The sequence below is a fragment of the Cajanus cajan genome, chromosome 2, assembly GCF_000230855.2.
Source record: "Cajanus cajan strain Asha chromosome 2, NIPB_CcT2T_4, whole genome shotgun sequence".
Taxonomy (NCBI): Eukaryota; Viridiplantae; Streptophyta; class Magnoliopsida; order Fabales; family Fabaceae; genus Cajanus; species Cajanus cajan.
In genome coordinates, this window is record NC_138518.1 from 56,347,127 (window position 1) to 56,372,462 (window position 25,336).

The window sequence follows — 25,336 nt, forward strand, 5'->3', positions numbered from 1 at the left end:
ATGATTATACATATATATATATATATATATATATATATATATATATATATATATATATATATTTTATTAAATAATGAATTATGATGAGATTATATTGTGATGTGTTTGTATGTACTTTGTATATAGATATTTTCTTTTCTCACCGTATAAACTGTGGATATTTAGGTGAAGAAGATCCGGCTACGAGTGGCATCTAGAATGCCAACAGTTAAATTATGTGAATGCTCTGATAATGTGACATCGGGGCAGAGGATTTTTAGGACAGAATATTTTTATGGATTTGGTATTGTAATAAATGATTTTAAAATTGTAAACTCTTACATTTTACCTTTCAAGTTTTATTTTTCAGTCATTTTCTTATATTGAAGAAAGAACATTTTTGAAGTTTTATATGAACCCTTTTACGAACCCTTTGAAAGTTTATTCTTCTTAATTAAATTATATTATATATGTGTTGGGGTAGTAAGGGTCTCACATTTAGTGGTATCAGAGCAGGTCGATCCAATCGGTCGTGAGTTGTGAGTATACTATGTTTGTTTGGTAGATGAATGATGGAATGCATTGAGTGTGAAGATTATTGATGTGCTAATGTGATGATTGATTATGTTGTTGTTATTTATTTGTGTGCATTGTGTTCTCAGGATTTGTCTGATAGACATTATATAACTTGATGATGCTATTTTTGATTGCTCTTTTTTAATCTTATGATTGCTTAATTATTTTGATACTTCTTGCTTATGTAAGTAGTGGTTGGGTGGCATCGCTCGTGTTGCGAGCATAGGTGCTAGTAGTGGTAGTAGACGAAATCTTGCTAACCAACTAGAACTAGTGGAAGCTTGGATGTGGGTAAGAAATTGACTTATCGAATGTATTAAGAGTTTACGATTGGTGGCGTTTCTGAAAGCTATAGTGGTAATGATTGAATCCAAGAGGTTATGTGTCGAGCATTAGAACTTTGAGTGTTCTTGATGAAAGGTCAAAGTGTTGGTGATTTCCTTAAGTTTTGATGCTTGCATATTAATCTTGTTAGGGGTTAGGTTGCATGAGGATTTGATTTCAGCTCTAAGTCTTTTGTGGAATAGGTGAATTATTTTCGTTTAGGGATTGTAGTTGGAAGCTTGGATATGAGTTTAAGGTAGAAAGAAGTAAGTTTGGAAGGGTTGAGGTATTCTGTGGGATGTTAGTGCACTATTATTGTCTAGTGTAGGAGATGTTTTCACTGTAGTTTTGTTATGCTAGTAGGAGTACCGTATTGATAGATTTGGATTTTGTGGTCTTCATGGAAGTTGTAGTCTTGGATGTGATCTTTTCAATGGCACTGGAATCAGGTAAAATGAAGGTTTAGAACTCCAGTTAAGTTGTTTTGGTAATCAGAGGCTAGTTATAAGCGTTAAATATATCTGTTGTGATTTTTGAATTGTTAGCTGAAAAGAGGATCTATTCAGAATCTCATGTCTTCATAAGAGTTATAACTTATTCTTTTATCTTTCTTTTGAGATAGGATTGAGATCGTTGGACAAGTGTAACTCTCTAGGTATCATTTTCCTTGACAGTTATTGATGGGATATGTATGCTATCATGATGTTTTTGAGTTACTAGGCAATGTAAGGATAAAAATGATTTTGTTATAATGTTCTGAGGTGTTGTCATGTGGATTGTAAGGTTGTTCAAGGTTTTATGATGCTATGTGGTAAAGTTAAGTTCATGCACATGTTAAATGGTGTAAAATAGTGATAGATTTATATATATGATTGGGAAGGATATATATATGAAGGTTTAAATAGGTTCTAATATGATATGCATGTATGTGGATATGAGGATAGATGACCTTATGGATTAATTAGTGAATGGTTGTGTGTTTAGTGAGATTGACCTTAAGATGTGATAACATCATATTAGAGTTAATTTTGAAGATATATCCAAGATAGATTTAAGCCTTGTAATTTCTTGCACGGATATAACATAGATCTACCTATGGTAAAAGTTATGCTTAAGTGGGAGATATCAAAAGTCAATTTGTGAGGTTAGAAGTTTTATTGGGATAGTTTATAGGAAATTTATTGAGTAAATTTTTAAGATAGTCGTTCACGGTTTAGGCTGCTCTCGTTTCTCTCGTCGCTACTACAGGAATCACTTTTGCTTTCTTTTCTTCTAGCTACTAAGATGTTTCAGTTCACTAAGTTGTCTTTTGCCTACCCATGAATTCAACAATAGTTCAAAAGGTTAACCTATATCGAGGATCCCCGGACCTATGCTTATTTTCAACTCCCCAAAGCATTTCATCAATTACTTCTCTAGGTTGCTTACTATTTGACTAGATTGACTAGGAAAGAGTTGCCTTTGTATGGGATAATAAATGTGAGAGTATGTTTCAAACTCTTAAGGAAAGATTGGATAATGTTACCGAATTTTAGTAAGTCTTATGTGGTATACCGTGATGCTTCTAAGATGAATTTGGAGGTAATGTAGATGCAAGGAGGAAGGGTAATAGCTTATGTTTCTAAGCACACTACAAGAAAAATGTAAATTTCCGACGGAAAATTTCTGACAGATATGGATCCGTCGGAAATTTCTGACGGATTTATATTTCCGTCAGAAATTTCTGACGGAATTTTCTGTCGGAAATTTTCCATCAGAAATTTCTGACAGAAATATAAATCCGTCGGACGTCGGAAATTTCCGACGAAAAAATAAATCCGTCGAAAATTTCTGCCGGAAAATTTCTGACAGAACTATTCTGTCAGAAATTTCTGACGGAATTTTCCGTCAGAATTTTCTGACGGAATTTTCCGTCAGAAATCTTATTTTTAATTTATATTTTTACTTTCTTTTTTAATTTCTTATTTTTAATTTATTATTTTTAATTTCTTATATATATTTGTAGTATTAAAAATTTTATATATCTTTTAAAGGTATAAATATATATTATAATTATTTATTACAAGTTTTTTATATCTACGATTAGTATTAAAGATGAAAATAAATTAGGTTATACTATATTTTATTATAATTTACTTGGTTTGAACCTAACTTTCTTTAAAAATATATATTTTAAGTGTGACTTATTTATCTATCATAGATATTTTTTAAATATTTGGGTAGAACTACAATCATATAGACTTATTTTATAATAATTTAACACTATTAAAAATATAAAAATCTATATGTTAAATTTATAAAAAATAAAGTTTAATTTATTTATGATATAAATATGTTTTTAATATCTAATATATATTTTTAGATGATAATTTATTTTAAAATATATCTTATAATAACAATTCTAAATGGAATATAAATCTTATGGTTTTTCTTATTTTGATTTTTTTAATCAATGTATACAATTTTACTATTTTGATTTTTTCAATCAACGTATACAATAAATAAAAAACACAAGAAAAACATGCATGCTACAAATTTTATTTTATCAAAAAATTATTTGTTTTAATATATTACATTATATATGTGAATATTAAGACATATATATATATATATATATATATACATATATATATATATATTATAATTAAACTTTTTTTAAAAATTAATTCATTATTAAGAAAATTTTTTTATCACATGAGAATTAATTTCCTTCAAAAATTTGACAGATATCAAATAAATAAACATTTTTTCTGAATCTATATATTTATTTTATTAGAATATAATTTTTATTTTTTAAAATATATTATTTTTTTAGATAAAAAATTATGTATATGTCAAATAGTAGTGAGGGCAAGTGCCTCACTATTCCAAACGTGCAGCTGTCGCTGTATATATATGTATGTGTGTATATATATATATATATATATATATATATATATATATATATAAATAAATAATATAAGGGGTTATAATTATACCGGTGTAACTTTTACTAAGTATTATGCCGCTCTATAACTTTATATTAAATGTGAATTTTGTAAATCCAACCGTTAAATTGAAAGTTCATATCACTTTATACGTGTATATCAAATTTTGTTAAAATTGAACAACAACTGGAAGATAATCCAAGTGTTCATATTTTAGTGTATTTTGAAATGAATATATTACATTAATTTTGTTTTATAAAAATGAAGTATCAAATCATCTTGGATTAATATAAAGTTTTGTATATATAATCTATAAGAGATATGAACTTTCAATCTAACAGTTGGATTTACCAAATTCACATTTAATATAAAGCTATTGAGCGGTGTAATACATTGTAAAAGTCGCATTTAATATATATATATATATATATATATATATATATATATATATATATATATGAGGGGGGTTATAATTACAATGGTATAAATTTTACTAAGTGTTACACCGCTCAATAACTTTATATTAAATGTGAATTTTGTAAATTCAACCGTTAAATTGAAAACATTTTACTCTTAAATCATATATATATATATAGACACACACACACACACACACACACACACAGATATATATATATATATATATATATATATATATATATATATATATACACATGAGGGGAGCTATAATTACAATGGTATAAATTTTACTAAGTGTTACACCGCTCAATAACTTTATATTAAATATGAATTTTGTAAATTCAACCGTTAAATTGAAAATCTTTTACTCTTAAATCATATATACAAAATGTTATATTAATCGAAGATGATTTTTTATAAAACAAAATTAAATCTGTCGAAAAATTTATATTTTTGATGAGAAAATTTTTGTAAGAAAAGTTATATTATTGATAGAATATTTCAGACAAATTTATATTTGTCGAAAATGTAAGAACTGGTTTTAAATTTGATATGAAAATATTATGATATAATTAGATAAGATTTTAAGTTAGTATTTTATTAATAGTTGATAATTAAAAAATAAAACATGGATAAATACATTATTTGAATTTTATATGTTTGATTTAAGATAACTTACAAAATAACTCTTGGTAAAGTTATTCCGCTCAATAACTCATGGTGTGTTAAATTTCATCGATCCAATTAATTGTTAAATTAAAAGTTATTAAATTTTACTAATAATTAATATAAAAAATTAATTAGTTTTGGAATAAATTATTTGCTAATTAACAATATAATTGAAATATTAATTATTTTAAATTATTTAACTAAAATCTTATTGACAATTTACTATATGATCTTAATATTTTTGTATAACTAATATCTGGTTTTAAATTTGATATGAAAATATTATATATAATTAGATAAGATTTTAAGTTAGTATTTAATTAATAGTTGATAATTAGAAGAAAAAAAATAAGGATAAATACATTTTTTAAATTTTATATGTTTGATTTAAGGTAAATAAATATATTAAATTAATTAATAATTTATTTAAAATATTAAAATTTAATTTATAAGTATGTAATAAATAAATATTTATAATTTTATAAATTATATTATCATTATAAATTATAAAATTAAATAATTTAAATTATAATTTTAAATAAAAATAAGTAGATGTTAATTATAAAAGTAAGTACATATAAATAAAGAATAATTAAATATATTATTATTATTATTATTATTATTATTCGTAATATAAAATTATTATATATTATTATTATAGTACAAATATGAGATTGTATATTTGAGGATGACTTAAATGAATTAATTTGTACAAGTTATACTGACAACATACATAGACATTTCGGTAGCTTACTCATCAGAACTTCACAGTTAAGCGTGTTTGACCTGGAGTAGTACTGGGATGGGTGACCTTCTGGGAAGTCTCCCAGAAATTGCACAAGTAAGAATAAAACACGCTAAACAGTGAAATATTGTGAAATAGAACCCTTGAGAGGCCAAATATGAGAGTTGTTACATTAATAAATATTAAAATTAAAAAAAAAATTATAATTTCCACGGATTTTTCCGTCGAAAAATTTGACAGCAATTTCTGACGGATTTTTCTGTCGAAAATTTTGACAGCAATTTCTGACGGATTTTTCTGTCGGAAATTTTTGACAGAATTTTCCGACAGAATTTTCTGTCGGAAAATTCCGTCGAAAAAATTATTTTCGGCGGATTTTTTTTCCGACGCCACTTTTTCCGACGGATTGAAATCCGTCGGAAAAAGCAAAATCTGTCAGAAATTTACCTATTTTCGTCAGAAATTTCCGTCGAAAATCAGCATTTTTCTTGTAGTGGCAATTGAAAATTCATGAGAGGAATTACCTTACCCATGACATTGAGTGAGCAATCATGATATTTACACTAAGATTTGGTGACACTACCTATATGATTCTAAGCTGGAGGTATTTAGTGATCATTAGAGCCTCAAATTTTGTTTGACCCGAAGGACTTGAATATGAGACAAAAGAGATAGTTGGAATTTTTGTGGACTAGGATTTCAATCTTAGTGGTTATTTGCATAAAGTCAATGTGATGGTTGATGCTTTGAGTAGGAACCCTCTACATTATTTTTCCTTATGACTAGAGATGGATCTTTTTGGCTGAAATTAAAGATTTAAGTTTGACTTATGAGATTACTCCGAGTAGTATGAAACTAGGTATAACTTGAGTAACGAGTGAATTGTTGAAGGAAATTGGAGACGTATAATTAATTGATTAATTTTGGTGACAAGATATGAGGCTATATGATAAGGTGATGAATAAGAGTTTGACTTGGGTGTAGATGGATTGGTGAAATTAGAGATCTGATATGTATACCTAGTGAACTTACGCTTAGGTGCTTAATCTTTAAAGATGATCACAGAAGTAAAACCAATATTGTGGCAGATGCCTTGATTATGATGACCTCTAGTATATCCTTTATGATGATTTAAGGGTTGGATTTGATTGAAGAATTTAAAGACTTATGCTTGGTGTATGAGATTATCCTTTGGAGCATTGAATTGATTGTGTTGAAAGTGACTAGTGAATTAATGGATGAGATTAGAGAAGCCTAGAAGTCAGATCCTTTCTTAGAGAACCAAGTGGAGAAGATTGGTAGAAGTATAGATAACCATTTATGAGTAGAAATCGACGTTGTTTTGAGGTGCAAGAATAAACTTGGGTGCATAGTAACCTTGAATTAAAGAAGATGATTTTAGAGGAAGGACATAACAGTACTCTTAATATATATATATTTAGGAGCTAATGAGATGTATCGGAACCTTAGGAGGATGTATCTGAATAGCGCAGCGGAAGTGAAGTGACCTAAGGTGAAGAAAGGAGTAGAGAAATTGTATACTTGTGTTTAGTATGCTAGAAGTCTTTAGGAATTTTGTAGCACTCAAACGTCCTATTTTGGAAGTGAGATGATGAGTGGATAGGCCTTAATTGTAGGTTTGTCTGAGATGCTTAAGAGGTTGATTCTATTTGTGTTTTAGTGGATAGGCTTGCCAAGTTTACTTGTTTTTCCCTTAGATATCTTTTGATAGAGTTGTATATCAATAAGGTAGTGAGGTTGTATAATAATTAGAAAGTAAGAAGCGAGGAGTCTACCATTGCAAAAATTTCGGGGACGAAATTTCATAAAGGAAGGAAGTATTGTAACAGCCCAATTTTCAACGGGCCGTAGGCCCAATTCGTTGCCCAGAACGGGCCGTTTCAAAAGTGAAACGGGCCGTTCTGGAATAAGTTTAAGGCCCAAAATTTGAGAACCAGAACGGGCCGTTCTGGAGGGAGAACGGGTCGTTCCGGTTTGGAGAACGGGTCGTTCCAGAGGGAGAATGGGCCGTTCCAGAGGGAGAACGGGCCGTTCTGCTGGGATTGGGAACGGGCCGTTCTGGTTTTGGAACGGGCCGTTCCAGTTCAAAAATTTGCATAGATTTGAAGGGTCCATAACGGGCGTTCCACTTTTGGAACGGGCCGTTCCGGTAGGTGAGCCTGAAATCCTATAAATAGCGCCCCTCACCTCTCATTTTCACACATCTCTCATTCTCACTTCCTATTTTCTTCTGTTCTTTCTTCTTCTCCTCTTCTTCTCTGAAGACCATGGGGCACTTAGAGGAGGAGACCAAGAGATCCCTGTTGTAGTTTCAAGTGCTGTTTATCCAGGTACGGGGGAAAAAGGGATTATTTATATGTGGAGTTGCATGAGGGAATTGGGTAGAAGAAGAGCCCTTAGGATTATGAGTAATTTTATAATTATTTCTGTTTGAAAAATTATTGGCATTATTTGATTCGGTATGAATTTCGAATTATGAGTATATGATTTATTTGTAAAAATGATGCTCTGGGAGAGAGAACGAAATTATAGAAAAGTGCCTGTAGGCTAGGTTTTGGAAAAATTGAAATATTTCTGTTTGAGGAATTAATGATACCATTAGATTCTGTATGTGTTGAGGATTAGAAATATATATTTAATTTGTAAGAATGATGATCTGAGAGGGAGAACGAAACTGTAAAAAAGTGCCTGTGAGTTTGGTTTTGAAAGAATTGAGGGTTTTATTGTTTATGTTAAAGTTATATGAAATTGATAATTCCATTGTTTATAATATTAATTTATGAATGTTATTATTGTATTGATTGATGAGAATGAATGATCTTGATGTGAATTACTTGAGGGGTGTGTAAACCTTTATTTTGTTGGGCTTATCTGTTGTGTATGTGAGGTGGAATTGTGTACGTGATGTGAATTTGAATTATGAGATGAGATGTTGTATGAATGTGATTATGATTGTGATTGTGGTGCCTCACATCGGTGACTAGGGATGGCACGGCCCCTGGGTAAGTGGTGCTACAGGGAGGGCGTGACCCTAGCATGGTGTGGGATGAGTAAGACAGTTAACACACACCACTTATGTCGATTATGGAAGCCCTGGCATAGGGTTAATTGTAAGAGACTGTATGGATTGTAATTTGATTGTGGTTCCTCACACTAAAGGATCAAGGATGATACGAACCCTGCTAGTTGATGTTTCAGAGACGAGCGTACTCCCGGATGATCAGGGATGATACGAACCCTGGGTAGGTGATGCTTCAGGGACGAGCGTACTCCTTAATGACTAGGGATGGCACGGCCCCTGGGTAAGTGATGCTACAGGGAGGGCGTGACCCTGGTTTGGTGTGGGAGGCAATTAACCTGTATCACTTGTGTCAGATGTGGCGAGGTCTTGACATAGTGTTAATTGTAAGATTGGTGTGAGTTATGGATGTGGAAATGATATTGTTAATTGTAAGATTGGTGTGAGTTATGGATGTGGAAATGATATTGTTAATTGTAAGATTGGTGTGAGTTATGGATGTGGAAATGATATTGTTAATTGTAAGATTGGTGTGAGTTATGGATGTGGAAATGATATTGTTAATTGTAAGATTGACATGAATTATGAATATGGAAATGATGTTGTAAATTGTATAATTGGTGTGGATTATGATGGATTGAGATATGTATGTGAAATGAGATATGTTAAATGTGAATTGAGATGTGAAGATGATGAATGATCGATATATATATTTATATATATATATATATATACATATATATATATATATATATATATATATCTATATATATTTTATTAAATAATGAATTATGATGAGATTATATTGTGATGTGTTTGTATGTACTTTGCATATAGATATTTTCTTTTCTCACCGTATAAACTGTGGATATTTAGGTGAAGAAGATCCGGCTACGAGTGGCATCTAGAATGCCAATAGTTAAATTATGGGAATGCTCTGATAATGTGACATCGGGGCAGAAGATTTTTAGGACAGAATATTTATATGGATTTGGTATTGTAATAAATGATTTTAAAATTGTAAACTCTTACATTTTACCTTTAAAGTTTTATTTTTCAGTCATTTTCTTATATTGAAGAAAGAACAGTTTTGAAATTTTATATGAACTCTTTTACGAACCCTTTGAAAGTTTATTCTTCTTAATTAAATTATATTATATATGTGTTGGAGTAGTAAGGGTGTCACATATTTTATATCTAATATTTTTAAAAATTAAGAGATATTTTTTTTCCTACTAGGTAATATAATTTATTAAAAGAGATAAGATTTATTTTATTAACACTACACTTTATGAATTATTATCCAATTAAAAATTAATAATCCATTGGTGTGAGAAAAAAAAAGAAAAGTATGGTGTCGGTTGCCCCTTTCAAGAGTGGTGGCATGTCACGGGTGGTACATTCAAAGCTAAAGGTTGTACATTCTACTTTTGTCAGTTCATGAAACTGTATATTCATGAAACTATATAACTGATGTTTCGTATGATAATGATTACAAAGAAAAAGGACTAAAAAAAACTATAAATACTTTAAACATATAATCATAATCTGAGTATTAAATACGGTAAAATGGACTAGCTCGATTCATTTAGACATGTTTAACTCACTAAAAATAGGTTGGATCAAATTGATCTATTAACTAAAAAAAGTTGAATATTTTGACTCATTTTATTTAAGAATAAATTGATAGTTGGTTGTTAATTTCTTTTTAATTTTTTTTAATTTATTTTAAATATTTTTTTCAACATATTTCTTTTTTAAAATCTAAAATATTCACATAAATTAGTATATTTAAATAATAAAACAAATCTCATATTATAATAAATTTGGCTTAATTTACTATATAATAAATATCAAAATTTGCTACATAATATAATATATATGTAACTATAATAATAATAGTTCTTTAGACAAATTTATTGTACAAAATATCTTAAATTACATATAATAAAATAAATCAAATGCATGATATATTTACAACACAATAAATTATAAATTATTCATATAATAAATCTGATGTGGCTTATTTAAAATTAATGCTAAAAAAATAAAAATTAGGCAAGTCATCAGACCAATTTGATCTAGCTTGTCATTTAGCCCTACAATCTAATAAGCTAAGATGCATAACTTAACCAATCAATTTTTAGTGGGCCAATGAGCCTACTTTTGATCAAGGCTAGTTTTGTTATCCCTACTAAGTACAAAGTACAATCATCTACTTAGTTTTGGTTTAATAACGAAAAATTGTCATGATATAAAAGTACAAAGTTTAAATTTGAAATTTGTTATTGTCTTTGTAATTTATAAAAATTCAACATGTCACCACACTAGCACAACTCAAACATAAAGGTCATCTAACTTAATATTCTCATGCAAACAATATCTAAATGTTCATGCTCCAAATATATGTAAAAGGTGCATAATACATAAAACATTTATTGCCCCTATCAACTGTAAATATAAAGCTCATTATGGGGTTACAATAATCCATGTACACACACATATAAAACTACAAATATTAGTAATGAAAACAAAGAAGTCGTAGGTATCGGCCAAACACACTTTATATGGTTGTATCAAAACATCACCAACAAAACCTCATCTCCTCAATGGCCTTCTTATTCGAGCTAGGTTGCCCTCTAACTTAATCTTGACTTCCTTCCATGTCAAATATGTCCATCACAGTACAACACATGAAAAAATAAGTGTAATCTTGTGAAAGAAACAATATATATATATATATATATATATATATATATATATATATATATATATATAATATAAAAGCTTTAAAGAAATAACTCTAACAACATGAAACAATTTCAAACTAAGTCATCATCACTATATCATACATCATCTTTGAAAACCTCAACACTAATAACACAAATCAACTCTCATCTCTATTAACACCTATATATTAAACACAAACATATATATTGTGCGAGAGTATTTTTGGAAAATTTTCTTTGACGAGAGGGTTTTTAGAATTTTTTAAACTTTTTATTTAATTTTGATTTTATTTATCATAATTATTTATGATTTCAATTTTAATATTTTAAAAATAAATTATAAATTACATATATAATTTACTATAAATTTTAACTATATATAATAAATATATTTAGCCTTTTCATTGTACAAATTGAAATGCTGATAAATATTAATATAAAATATTTTTTTAAGGGGTCTAAAGTAAGGACTTGTTAACCTTGTCCTTGGCCCAACCTTGAATCCAATCAGCAACTCTAATATCATTGTTAGAGTTATGGTTTTTTGTTAGGGTTTATGGGAGTGATATATTTATCAAGAGGAGAGTTATATCACTACAAAAAATTAGTTAATTAGTGGCAGTTTTTTTTCAGCGGTTTTAATAAACCGCTACAAAATGTTATAATTCTGGCGATGTTTTTAATCGCCACAAAATAATTAAAGTTTCGACGATTTTAAAACTCCACAATGTTTAAATATCCGGTTCTCTTCTCATCACGTGTACAAGTTAATTAAAAAATATTTTTATTTTCATTAAAAGAATTAAAAGAATAAAAAATTTATTAGAATCGCTTCACTTTTTTTTTTTGAAGGGAGAATTGCTTCACTTAGGGCACGTCATTCACGCTCATATGTTCTGCTTCACCTTCAATCCATAGCTCTGCTTCGCTTCTTCTTCTACTTCGCTTCTTCTTTTTCCATTAAACCTTTTGCTTCACTCTCAAACTTCTTCCGTTAAACCTTCAGCTTTATTTCACGCTCAACACAATCGTTCGTGAGCCAATTTGCGATGAAAGCATTTCGCTAAGTGTTCAATTTGGGGTTAGTGATTTCGCAAAAAAAGCTCTCTCTTCTTTACGCTGTTCTTCGATCGATTTTTCATTTAAGGTGAGTTTTCGATTCATATCCATTTTGATTCCCTATTTTTCCTTTGTATAATATTTCATTATAATTTTTTTCTTCAGAGGCTTTAGGTGGAACAATTTTTTCAGAGATTACAAATTTAAGGTAAGGGAATACAAATGTTCTTTATTTATTTTTGGTTGAGGATGTTATTTCGTGGAGCTCGTTGGTTTCTATTTATGCGGAGAACGATTTGTTGTGTGATACTTTGGAGGTGTAATTATATTGTATAATTATATTTTGTGGCTTTATGTCACAATGTATGATCTAGGTGCATCATTCCTCGTGCAAGTAAACATACCCTCTTGCAATCCCAAAGGCAATCTGGTTTAGATATATTCAGTTTTAGATATTGATGAATGTGTAGCAGTATGATATCTGGTTGTATTTAGTACTGGTGATGTAATTTTGTGTGAGCAAGGAGGCTATGTGTTGACTTGGTAGAGGAAGTGAGGAAAGTTCTTTGATATCAATTTGTTTTAGAACTGGCAAGGAAAAGGGAATAAACTCCAAGATACTCTGTTTTCTATGTTTCCTACGCCGCCACTTTAAACGTATGTAATTATTTGGCTTTCATGCTTTATGCTTATGTGCATAGGTAACTATGTATATATATTACTCGTGAGAGCGACTTTGCAGAAAATGGTCCTCCCCAACTTTGTTAATTACTGAACCACGTACTGTCATGCATGCATTCTCCATAATTATTGCTCCAATGTCACTTTTTTAGTTTCATTTTTTTCTTAGTGAAACACAAATATATTTTATTTCGATTTATAGCGGGTTGTAACTTTGGTTTCTCTTTATAATACTATTCTACAATATTGTTTTCTCTTTCTTTTTACTATTTTTCTGCAACCATAGACTCTAATTGGTATCATGTGCTTCTTCTGTCCCTTAGCCATATCTTCATCAAATCTGTCTCAAACCTCAGCTAACTTATGTTCACATTCTTCCTCAATTCCTGTGTCTGAACCAGAAACATTGTTGACACTTATTTTGTAAAGGATGAGCACCAGAAACATGCTGGTGTGTTGTATGGATTAGAGGTTTTCTGTTAATTATAAAATCATTATAAAGCTTAAAAATAATGAAAATTCATTTCATTCATTGGTTAATCTTGTTTTGTTCTATTCTCAATTTCTCATCACAAATCTTGGTTAATCATTATAGAGTTTTCACGTTGGATCATGGATGCCTTATTGTTGTTGGACCTCTAAATTGTGGCTTAAGCTTAAATTAAAACTTGACAATTAAGTAAATTATGGTGTTAAGCAAGGTATTGGAATTGGCAGATATGACTCGTAATCAATCTATGCAAGGAAAACTCAAATTGGTGAATATTATTCTTTGGTAGCTTGATTCTCGTGGATCAGTCAAAGCAGATGCTTGCGTAACAATCACGCACTTAAGGCAGGTGCACAAAAGCATTGTGATTGAAGGTGAGTTTGTACCCAATTTCACCTTTTATTTGTATCTTTACCATGTTTTCTCTTGTCGAATACAAGAAAAAGTTATTAGTTTTTAGATTCATTGATTAGTTTATTGAAAAATCATACTCATGATTCAGTGTGGTTTGTATGGGCTCATTTCTCCAGAAATTTCCTAGATCTATTTGTCACCCTTACCGTACACATTTTTAAAAATAGTTTGCTCCATTCGATTTTGGATTTGGCCCACTTCATGTGCTTCTGCTAGATTTCCATATCTAGTTACATATTTATATCATATGAAAAGAATAGTAAGTCAAAATGATACATGGATAGTTTTACAGATAATTTTTCCCAGCGAGATTTATTTAAGATAAACCCTGTTCATACACCATCTAATTTAACATTCAATGCTATAAATTTAAAATTGGACCTACCGTTTTCCTTGCTTTAACTCTTTAAGTTGCCAAAATTATGTAACAGTAATCTCCCGGACAGGGTATCAGCACTTTTCTTCATGTCAGTCCATCTGGAAAGTACAAATTTTACAGTGCACACATTGATCATAGACATTGTTTTCTTTTCATTGTGTTATGCCAGCCCATCTGAAAAAGGAAAATTTTACTTACCACACATAACTGCATAATGGTGGAGGTTTCTTTCAGCCAATTAAATTTCAGCAAAATAACAAAAAACCCACATGAGAGAGGAAATTCAGTTCCCTTCCCAGTTCCATCAAATACTACTTACAATTAAATTTCAACTAATCTATGTCAGTCTCTATGGATTTATTATTTGTATCTTTTACTTACAAAAAAAATCTCTGCTGCTCATGGATTTATTATGTTTCAGTTTTTACACTTGCTTGTGGGTGCAGTTCTTGCAAATCATTTTTCTCCCAGCAACTGGCCATTTTTAAGGAAGCAAAACTTGCAAGGTAATCTGTTTGTTTGACATAAATGTAAAAAGAAAAATGTTTGACTTATAATATAATATGCCTTTTAATTTAGTAGTATTTCAATTTTTAAACTGGTGTGATATTTACCAATTGGTTAAGTTATATATTAAGGATATCTATAACTACTTTCTAGGCATGTTATATGTATAGACGTATGGGATTTGTATTATTTAATACACGCAGCTTTCTATTTGTTTATCTGATTATCTCCTTATATGTCAAAATATTTGTGGCACTAAAACTTACAAAGCAAGTATGCATTCATATGATTCTTTTATGATATTGAAGATGTTTATGCTTATGAGACAAAGAGTCTACTGATATTGGACTAATTGGCTTAAATAAGTAAATTAATTTACTTATCTAGTTTTTTCTTCTTCTTGAACCTTGTCAGATGGATGTAGTAATGGATAAATCATGGATTGATCATGAATTTGATTTTGAGTTACTTAATATGTTGGATATGTTTTAAAATTGATGGATGTTAATGTCTTAATAATAAAAAAATATGTCATGCTAGACCTATGACTAGATGTTGTCTTGATTTTTTTTTAGAATGTTAAAAGTTGTTAATTTAATGTATCTTTAAGTAATTATATTTGAACAAGAAACATACAAAACACATAAATATTATTATAATTATATGTATAATTTATTAAAATAAGTGATCCTAGAATTTGACAAGTAAAATTCTTATTTATAAGTTACTTGAATTAAATAACAATATAATATAGTCATTATTAATTTTTAATGATTAATATGGTTAGTGATAATTTTAAATAATAATTTGATAAATTTCTAAAATATACAGAATATTATTTGTCAATTTATAATAAAAATGCGCTTTTAAAATAATTCCAAATATATTTAAAAAAAAATTTACCGTAAAATAAAGTGTATTTTTGACGGTTTAAAATTGTTAGAAAATGCGAGAAATGGCAATCTAAAACCACCAGAAAATGTAAACAACCAAAAATAATAATAATTTTGTGGAGGTTTAAAAATCGTCAGAAATCTTGAACTGGGTAGAATTAAAATGAATATTGTGGCGGTTTAAAACCGCTAGAAAATGATGAACAAGTCAAACAGAGCTGCAATTTTGTGACGGTTTTGAACCGCCAGAAAATATCAAACAAGTCAAACCAAAATGCATTTTGTGGCGGTTTAAAAACCCCCAGAAAGAGATTAAATTTTCTGGCACACAAAACCAGCGTTTACAAAATATCCGCCACAAACGGTTTTTGGCGACCGTGGATCCGGCGGTTATTAATGACGCCGGTAATGCAATTTGTGGCGGTTTTTAACCGCCAGAAACCACCAAAATAACCGCCACAAATCACACATTTTTTTGTAGTGTATCTTATTGTTATTTGTGAGGGGTTATTCGGGTAATAGTACACACATTTCTACAATAATAAGATATATTGTCTATTTTAGATTTTAAATTTTCACAGTTTTGCTTTTAGTCATAACTCAAAAGACTTTTAACTAATAAAGTATGTATATACTTTATAAACTATTATATTTCCTCTAATTTTAACGATGTAAGACTAAGGATGTTCAAAACCTAGTCAAACCAACTAAAAAACGTAAATCAATTCAAAAAATTGAAACCGATAAAAAATCACAAATTAGCGATTTGGATTTTAAAGTTCCAAAATCGTATTTGGTTTTCAAATTTAAATGTTAAAATACTTCTAACCAAATCAAATCACACTTATTTGTAAACACATTTTTTTTTTCCAAATGCATAGTGTATGTAAAGAAAAGTGACACATAATATATAGAGGGTATTTCATAAAACTGTAAGCTACTAAAAAATATTTTTTTTTCCAAATATACATTATAATTTTTATCATGCATTTCTCGAAATTATAAGCTACTAAACTAATTTTAAAATGAAAAATTATAAATTATTTAAATAGTTTTAAAATAACTCACTACAAAAAAGTCGGAGTTTGTTAGCGTTCGTTTTCTAGCGGTTTTAGAAAACCGCCAAAAAGTCCTATTTTTGTGACAGTTATATTAACTGCCAAAAATTACTGCATTTTTTTGCGCTTTTAAACATCAGAATTTAATTATCTTTTATGGCACCTAATCCACATTCGAGTAACATCTTTCCATTCCACTAACTTAATTGCTCAACACATTTATTTTATTTTATTTTATTTTATAAAATGAAAAAATCAATATAAAAATTATAAATCTTATGTATTTAACGTAACATAATATTATTATTATATTTAGAATTCGATTCTCACATTCAAACTCAGTCGACTTATTGGGAAAAAGGAGGAAAATCACTTTTCTCTCTTGTTTTGGAGAAATAAGTGGCTCACGAGGAATGGAAAGAAACATCTTATATTTGATCTCGAAGTCCTCATATGGCGCTTCTTCTTCAAATCCTGGATAAAAGTTAGAGAAAGAGAGAGGCAGAAAATGGATGCAATGGATTATGTGTTTGATCTGTTTAGAGAATTTGAAAAAGGCAATTTGATAATTGGGAAACGCTACCACAAATCCGATTGTAAAGGTGAAACCCTAATCCCAAATTTTCATCGATTCGAATTTTTGTGTGGTGGATTTGTTTGCTTTTTAGCTACCAATTAGTGAGTTACAAATTTGTTTGCTTTTTTAGATTCAAATCTTCAGATATTTCCTCCATTTGTACCATAGCGCAAGATTTTCGCTGCTTCCGACCCTCTTCGCGCGTTGATGGTACGCATCTTAATCTTAATATCCCTCCATTTTACTTTTTTAATTAAGTTCTTGAAAAGAGTTTGCAGTGGAGTGAGTTTACTAATTTGCTTATCTAGATTTTAAATTTGTTGTTTTGGTGTTTTTCTATGAAATTGATTTCATTTTTAAATTTGATGCAGGGTGTTGATCCTAGTATTAGAGTTAAAGTTTGGCCATTCCTACTTGGAGTTTGGGGCTGGATTGTAGTGTATGATAACTTGTCAAAACATCTTTGGGATATTATGAAACAGAACTAGAATGCCACTCAAATGTGTTGAAATGGCGATAGAGCATGCCCAAAATTTGCATTAGGCATTTCTGTTTGGTGTTATAAACATGCAGTGTGTAGTACTTTTAGTGCTAATACTTTATTTAAATCTTAATGTACATATAAATATATTTTCAATGGTTGCTATTAGTAATCCTACATTGGTTAAGAAATCTAAGTTCTACATTGAATTAATTCACACATGATGTTTGCTGCATTTTATACTATATTTAATAAAAAAGAAAACATAGAATTTGCTACTTTTTTTTATAATTGTAAACCCATGAATCCTTGTTCCCAATTAAATTTCTGCATGATTTCAAACCATATATTTTGCTGCAGAGTGTCTTGCCGGGCATTCTTCAAGGGGACAGTTTGGACACTCGTGTATGGCTCTCTTGACAATGGAAAAAAAATTGTGTGGAATGAAGATTTTCATTCAAAGGTAAAACATCTTCTGAACTTTTAATTTTAGTGAAGGGATAAAAAAAAATTGGATTTGTTGTTTGTCTCTTTCTGCTGACTTTTTGGCTGATTTTTAACTTTTTAGCTGATTTTCTAGTCATTGATTCTATGCTGATTTTCTTTGGCTGACTTTTTCTCTGAAACCTCTTTTTAGCCATAGTTCAGACATCCATTTTCCATTTCTTTACACTTCTTTTGTTGTTCATTTTCCTTTTGCTCATAGTATTTCTTTAAATAACATTTCCTTGTATGGATTGTGTTAGTATTGCAGTTTTTACGTCAAAAAGCTACTTCCATGAAGCAAGACTACACAAAAATGACAACTACTGTAAGTAGATGGTCTTTTACTCGGACATTTATTTTACTGCCAATTTTGCAAAAGTATCTATTTTTGTAACCAAACTTTTCATGTGAAAGTAATAGCAGTGAATCCACTGATGTCCTGTTGTTTCCTTTTATTTCTTTGAAATTATAATACACTAAATTTTCCAAGTAGTTTTGCTGCTATACTTTACGGTCAGAGGTAATTTTAAAGTTGGATGTTTGTTTGATAGATGCTATAAAACTACAGCTTGAATAAATTGTGTTGAAAAAATTTGAAAAGCACTTTATAAAGTTTTTATATAATTGGGAAAATTAAAATAGATTTGTAAAGACTTTATAATATATTGCTTTCCATGACATCCAGACACAGACAGTTTCCGAGTTGAATGACTTTGTGAAAAAGCTGAACTCATTGCCAGAGATGACTGTAAGAACATTTTTGTTGTAATTTTGATACTTCATTGAGACATTTACAAGATTCTCTTAATGAGTATCAAATCATAATATGTTTTAAATTATTTCCCCAGAGGCACATTAATCTTGCTCAGCATCTATCAGCATTCACATCAAAGCCTTCATTTCTAGGGCAGCTTGACATGGAACATACAATTGTGGAGGCTCAAAGTTATGACATGTGAGTTTATTTTGAATGCAGACTGTTTAGTATACTTGATGGTATTATATTTTAAATTAATATAATTTCTCCATGTATATGAATTGAGTAGGTTGTGATATCCTGTATTTTGGAGGTGGCTAATGCTAAGGTTTATGACGGGTTAATTTGTTCTAGCTAGAGCCACTTGCTTTTGACTTGGTGGCCTCAAAATTTTGTTGGGGGTAATTATAAAACATAAATTTCATACGATCATTTGCAACAAGTACCGTTTATTGACTTGTATTTAATTGCCCAAGATAAGAACTAGTAGTTTAGTACCGCTGTTTGGAACATATAGCTTTATAGATTCTTCTACTTGAAAACTTAATGTTTCTGTTTGAGGTATATATTTTGTTAATTAAGACTTAAATTTGAATGATATTTTTCTAATAATAATTTGTTAATTAAGACTTAAAATTGAATGATATTTTGTTTGTTTCACAATCTTGTATGCTTTCATTAGATTTTCTATTTCTATGACATCTCTATTTATTTCTAAATTATTATGCTTTTAATAATCAAGTGACAGGTTATCATCCTAGACTTTTCTAAGTGATAAAGTGATCCAATACTAAGCTTCTAAGTTTGGTTTTGAAAACTTATTTAAGAGTGGTATTTTATAATGTAAAGATTTATGGATGGAGTTTGACTTGCAATGGAGTGAATGTTCTAAAGATTTTTTTAGGAAGAAGCTATTTTGACCTGTAACCTTTTGGCATGATAAATCAGATCTACTGTCTTGTTTTTTTTACTTCTATGTGTTGTCTAGGTTATATTAACTCTTTCTTTGACAAACATGTTATATTTTATATTTGTAATTTTTTTATGTAATTTTGCAGTTACCTTCCTGGACCAGATGATATGCTAGTTTTGGACATAGCTTATACAATCTATAAAAAAGTCTGCCCGGGAACTCATTACGCGTTTGCAGAAGATTGATGGTGACAATTATCCTGAAGTGTGTTATCTTGTTCCCTGTATAATTATTTGCTATTTTCTTTCGGAATGCTAATTTCACCGGTTTTTGGAATGGGTGATAAATTTGATCGGTCTTGTCAAGTACTTTATTAGGCCAATAAATAGCTCCCAAATGCAATTTTTTGACGATTTAAAAGTGTAAGAAAGTGTAAAAAAAAAAAAACAATTTTCTGGCGGTTTAAAATCGCCATAAATGTTGAATCAAGCAAAATTTAGATGAATTTTGTGGCGGTTTAAACCGCCAGAAAATGTAAAACAAGTCAAACAAAAATGTATTTTATGGCGGTCTCACACCGCCACAAAGGGATCGAATTTTCTGGCGCTTAAAACCAGCGTTTACAAAATATCCGCCGGAAACGGCTTTTGGCGACCGTAGATCCGGCGGTTATTAATGACGCCGGTAATGCGATTTGTGGCGGTTTTTAACCGCCACAAGGAGCCAAAATAACCGCCACAAATCACACATTTTTTGTAGTGACTTTTTAAGTGACATACTATATATACGAGAAAAAAATTTAATATGATAAATAAAATTGTATTAAAGAAAATTTTTTCTAAATAATAAGAATTGGTGTTAAATTGAGTGACCAAAATATTTTAGTATTAATCTATTTTTAGTTTTATTTTTTACGTATACTCTTAAATAACTAATATAATATTACATATTGTTAGTTAATTTTTAAATAATAAATTAATTTTTTTTTACTTTAAGCAATTATTTACCCCACAAATTCTATAAAAAAAAATATACTTTTAACAATAGCTTTACCATACAAATTTTTAAATTATATTCTCAAAGGAATATTTTTCTTAATGACTTTTCAACCATTAAGTCTCATAATCGATTATCTCCAGAAAAACAAATTCTGATTCAATAATTATTTTTAATTGATAATACAACTACTATATATTGAGTTGTCTCATTTGGATCAAAGATCCAATTAATCATCATTATTGCATTTTTTAATATAATGAAAAATCTACAATGTTAAATATCAAATTTATGATGTCTAACATATCATGATATATAAATTTCTCATATGAAAAATACCATATTTGACATTGTAGTAAAGTAAAACTATTCAAATTCTTAACAATTCACATAAATACCATCATGCCACAAAATGTATTGTATTTTATCTATATTGGATTTTAGATGTGTCTCATCTCATTCATGAAAACTGATATCATATTAATAATTTATCCTTTTCATTATAAAAAAAAGTTACAAGAATTAATTGTCTGCATCATTTTTCATATGATGTCTTACAATTATTTTACTAACTTCTTTTTCCCACTTCATAGATTAACTTTGACTTTGATACATGCATACAAATGAAAAATCACGCACATAAAATATGCATACCTCATTGAGTAACGTCACTTGCACTTATTCCTTGAAAAATTGGTTAATGGCTACCAAGATTCTTGGCCATTGAAAGCATAAAAGACGTGAGATTCTTGATTCTATCAGTGCAATCAAGAGAAAACGAGGAACCAAATAATGAGGTTGAAGCGCATTATGATGGCAATTAACTCGCACGTGCGAAACCCGCGAGCAACACCACCATAATGCTCATGCCAATTATAATTAACAGTCACTACAAAATTTGTTCTTTGTTTCTCATTCTCTGTTCACTGCGAGTACTTCACTATGCATCCTTCTTAATCATGCCTACCTCTTACTGATTCTCAATAGTGATTGTTATAGTTATAATTAATGAAGGGAATTAAAAATATTTAATTTTAAAAAAATTGATTATTTAAAATTAATTAAAATTATAGCGGTTAAATTATTATATCTCATTAAAATTAATATTAATTATGCTTTAAAATATGTAATTAATAAAATAATTATTTCAAATATAAATTTAAAATAATCTTATAAATAAATTAACTTTTAAAAATATTTCAAAATATACCACATTTATTTTCTTGTTGGAAAAGATGTTTAGCTCCTCATGGGGGCCATAGAAATACAAAGAACACGAAGAAAAATTAGAGAAAAAAAATCTAACCTAGCATTTATAATAAACCACAAGAATGGCAGGTGTTCTTCCTAAATGTTTCCAAATCCTTTTTATTGATTTTTTTATTAGTTATTATTAGGGTTAGAAACTAGGCCTAATACTATAATGCTAAAAGGGACCTTTACTAAAGCCGAATATACAAAACATAATTAAAAATGTTCCTAATTGTAGTCTAAATATAAAAGTATCATAAATATCTTCTCTTTTTTATTTTCGATGAATAAAAAAATATCCTCTTAATGCCCATTAGTAAATGTTGAGCAATATTCAACTCCGCATCTTTAATTTCCTATTTCTTCCATTCAATCAATCTCAATTAATTAGCTCCGTTTTCCTATAAAAGAAAATAATGTAAATTAGTGAAATATGTATACTAGAAATGTAGAACTACTTAATTTTCTAAGCCAATATTGTTAAATATCCTAAAAAAAAATGTGCATGTAAGGATAATAAAATACAACTAAAATGTGACACATCAAATACATAAATCTTTATTTGTCTTCAAACAAAGATATTGACAATGAGAAATAGATATAGATAGAATGCTTAAAGAAATCTATTAAACTAGCCCTAGATAGATAGAAACTAGTCTAGGTGAAAATCACATATAAATACAATTAATTATGAGTAAATTTAATTATAAACTTAAGTCAATCAAAATTAATCTCAGTATCAAATCAACCTCTATTCTTAAAATAATTAAGGGTATAAGTGAAGTTTATACATCCTCTTAAAAAATACCTTATTATATCAATAAAAATATGGATGATAATGAGTCAAGTTTGATATGAACATTTTTTTGGCTTGAATTCGACTAGATTCAATATCATTAAAAGTTTGATTCAGATCATTAGTTTGAATTAAATGATTTAAGAGTCAAATTTTTTAAAAGTATTATATACATTTCAAAATTTAAATTTATTCATAGATTTTAGATGAAATAATTGTTTAATTTTTTTTTAAAAGACAAAACATAATTTATTTTATTATTTTTGTAAAGTTATAAGATATGATTAAAAAAACACAATTACATGCAAAAGTATACATAAATAAAAACTAATTCATTTAAAATAATAAAAAATTTAATTCAAAAATAACCATGAAATTCTAAGCTGTCTACTTTTTTATATTAATTATTATTATTAACTTATAATTAAATTTTGAAGATTCTTTTAAATTTTAATAAGTTGAAATTAAATAGGAAGTCAATTATAAAAGTTATATATTTATATATCAAACTAATTTATAAATTAAACGAGTCAAGATATATGTATTTCAAGTTTGTTTCATTTACTTGTTGAGCTTAAATTTTAATGTAAATTCAACTCAATGAGTTTATAAATCAAGTTCGATGGACTTATAATTTTCAAATAAGTATCAAATTATTTTTGAGTTGATTTGATTTATTCGAATCCTTACTTAAAAGATACCCTAATCTCTTTCATTTATTTTAAATGGATATATACAATAATTAAAAAAATTCCTTTAAATTATGTAACATGGATAGAGATATAAATGTGAGATACATAAAGAAATAGAAATACAAAGAGTAACATTTTATATTTCTGAAATACAAAGGAGTAGCATTTCATCACATGACTATGTGACAATCAAAAGCATCCTTTTGGAGCATAAATTGACGAAGCTGTAAAAATTATACAAGACAAAAAACATCCGTGAGCAAATTTCACTCTTCGGTCATTCTTTTCCTTAAATTTCTGTCCTTTTCATATATTTTTCTTTCATTTACTTTTTTCCCTACCCCGTGCTTTAATCATGTCAATATAATTTAATTATGTTTATCCTATTTTTTCCCTTTATATACGTTGCAATTTATTAAAAGGATTTTTATAATTGTGCATACCAAGAGAAATTTTAACAATTAATCAGTCCACTCAATTATTCCATTTACACTCTAAATAGTCACTACAAATCATACAATTCAATTAAAACAAAGGTACCAATAAAAACATATTTATATGTTAGTAGGCTCAAAATAGATCACTCATAAGGGGGGTTTTCAAACTAAATTATTAATTCTTTGCTTTCTATATCTTCTCTCAAGCCTATACTATGAAATCTAAACCTATTATTTGCTTACAATTTTTCATTATTTATTTTCTTTTAGTTGGTCAGCGAGCTATTTATGCAATGAAAGGTGTTTTATTTTGTTTTTTTCTCTACAATTTTCTTTTCTGTTTATTTCATAGATTGGTAGCTGAGCTAATCATTAGTTTTTGTATATGACAACTTAAAATATATAGTTAAAGATAATCAAGCATATTGGTTCAATGATCGATCATAAAATTTGTCATAGGATACAGGTGTTAATGTAGTGTTTTTAGATTCAATTTTAATTTTAAAATATTAGGTGAATCATGTCAATTAAAAACCATATATATATATATATATAAGTGAAGGTTTCAACTTTCAAGCATCTTGCCTTTTGTTGAATATGGACTCACCTAGGAGTAATTGTTGCCAAACCTATACTATCTCCCATTAAAAAAAAAGTAGAGTATTTTTTATTGCTTGTAGTTACTCATTAGTATTATATACAAAATTTTATATTACAATAGAGAAATTGATATATTCACAGGGTTTAGTGTCATAGTTGATCCCCATAGAAGCAATTCCATAAATTTACAATAATATGCAGTTGCCACCTATTAGAAGTTCTCTGAAAAATAAAAATATCGATCCATGAGGTTTTCTTGGAAGTTTTAGAAAAACATAAATATATTTTTAATCTCTTAAATTTAAAATTATTTTTTTAATTATTGTTTTTGTTCTTACCGGAATTTGGTCGTAGAGGTGATCCGTCCAGTAAGATCGGCGAGCCTCCTTTGCTAGTACGTTGATGCTCCAAGATGGGGGTGGTACCTGCAAAAGAGACTCCGATGCTAAAGTTAGGGTTT

General features: G+C 28.7%; 1 protein-coding gene across 1 annotated transcript; it reads left to right on the plus strand.

The window, feature by feature from the left end:
- Nucleotides 1-1,312: 1,312 nt before the first annotated feature.
- On the plus strand, nt 1,313-20,697 carry LOC109787724 (uncharacterized). The gene is made up of 10 exons (XM_083069769.1): nt 1,313-1,328; nt 12,478-12,556; nt 12,634-12,676; nt 13,929-14,013; nt 14,854-14,938; nt 18,309-18,411; nt 18,703-18,759; nt 19,120-19,182; nt 19,283-19,389; nt 20,250-20,697. The coding sequence occupies exons 1-10, from the start codon at nt 1,313-1,315 to the stop codon at nt 20,347-20,349; spliced, it is 738 nt and encodes a 245-aa protein (XP_082925895.1). The 3' UTR covers nt 20,350-20,697.
- The last annotated feature ends 4,639 nt before the right edge of the window (nt 20,698-25,336 follow it).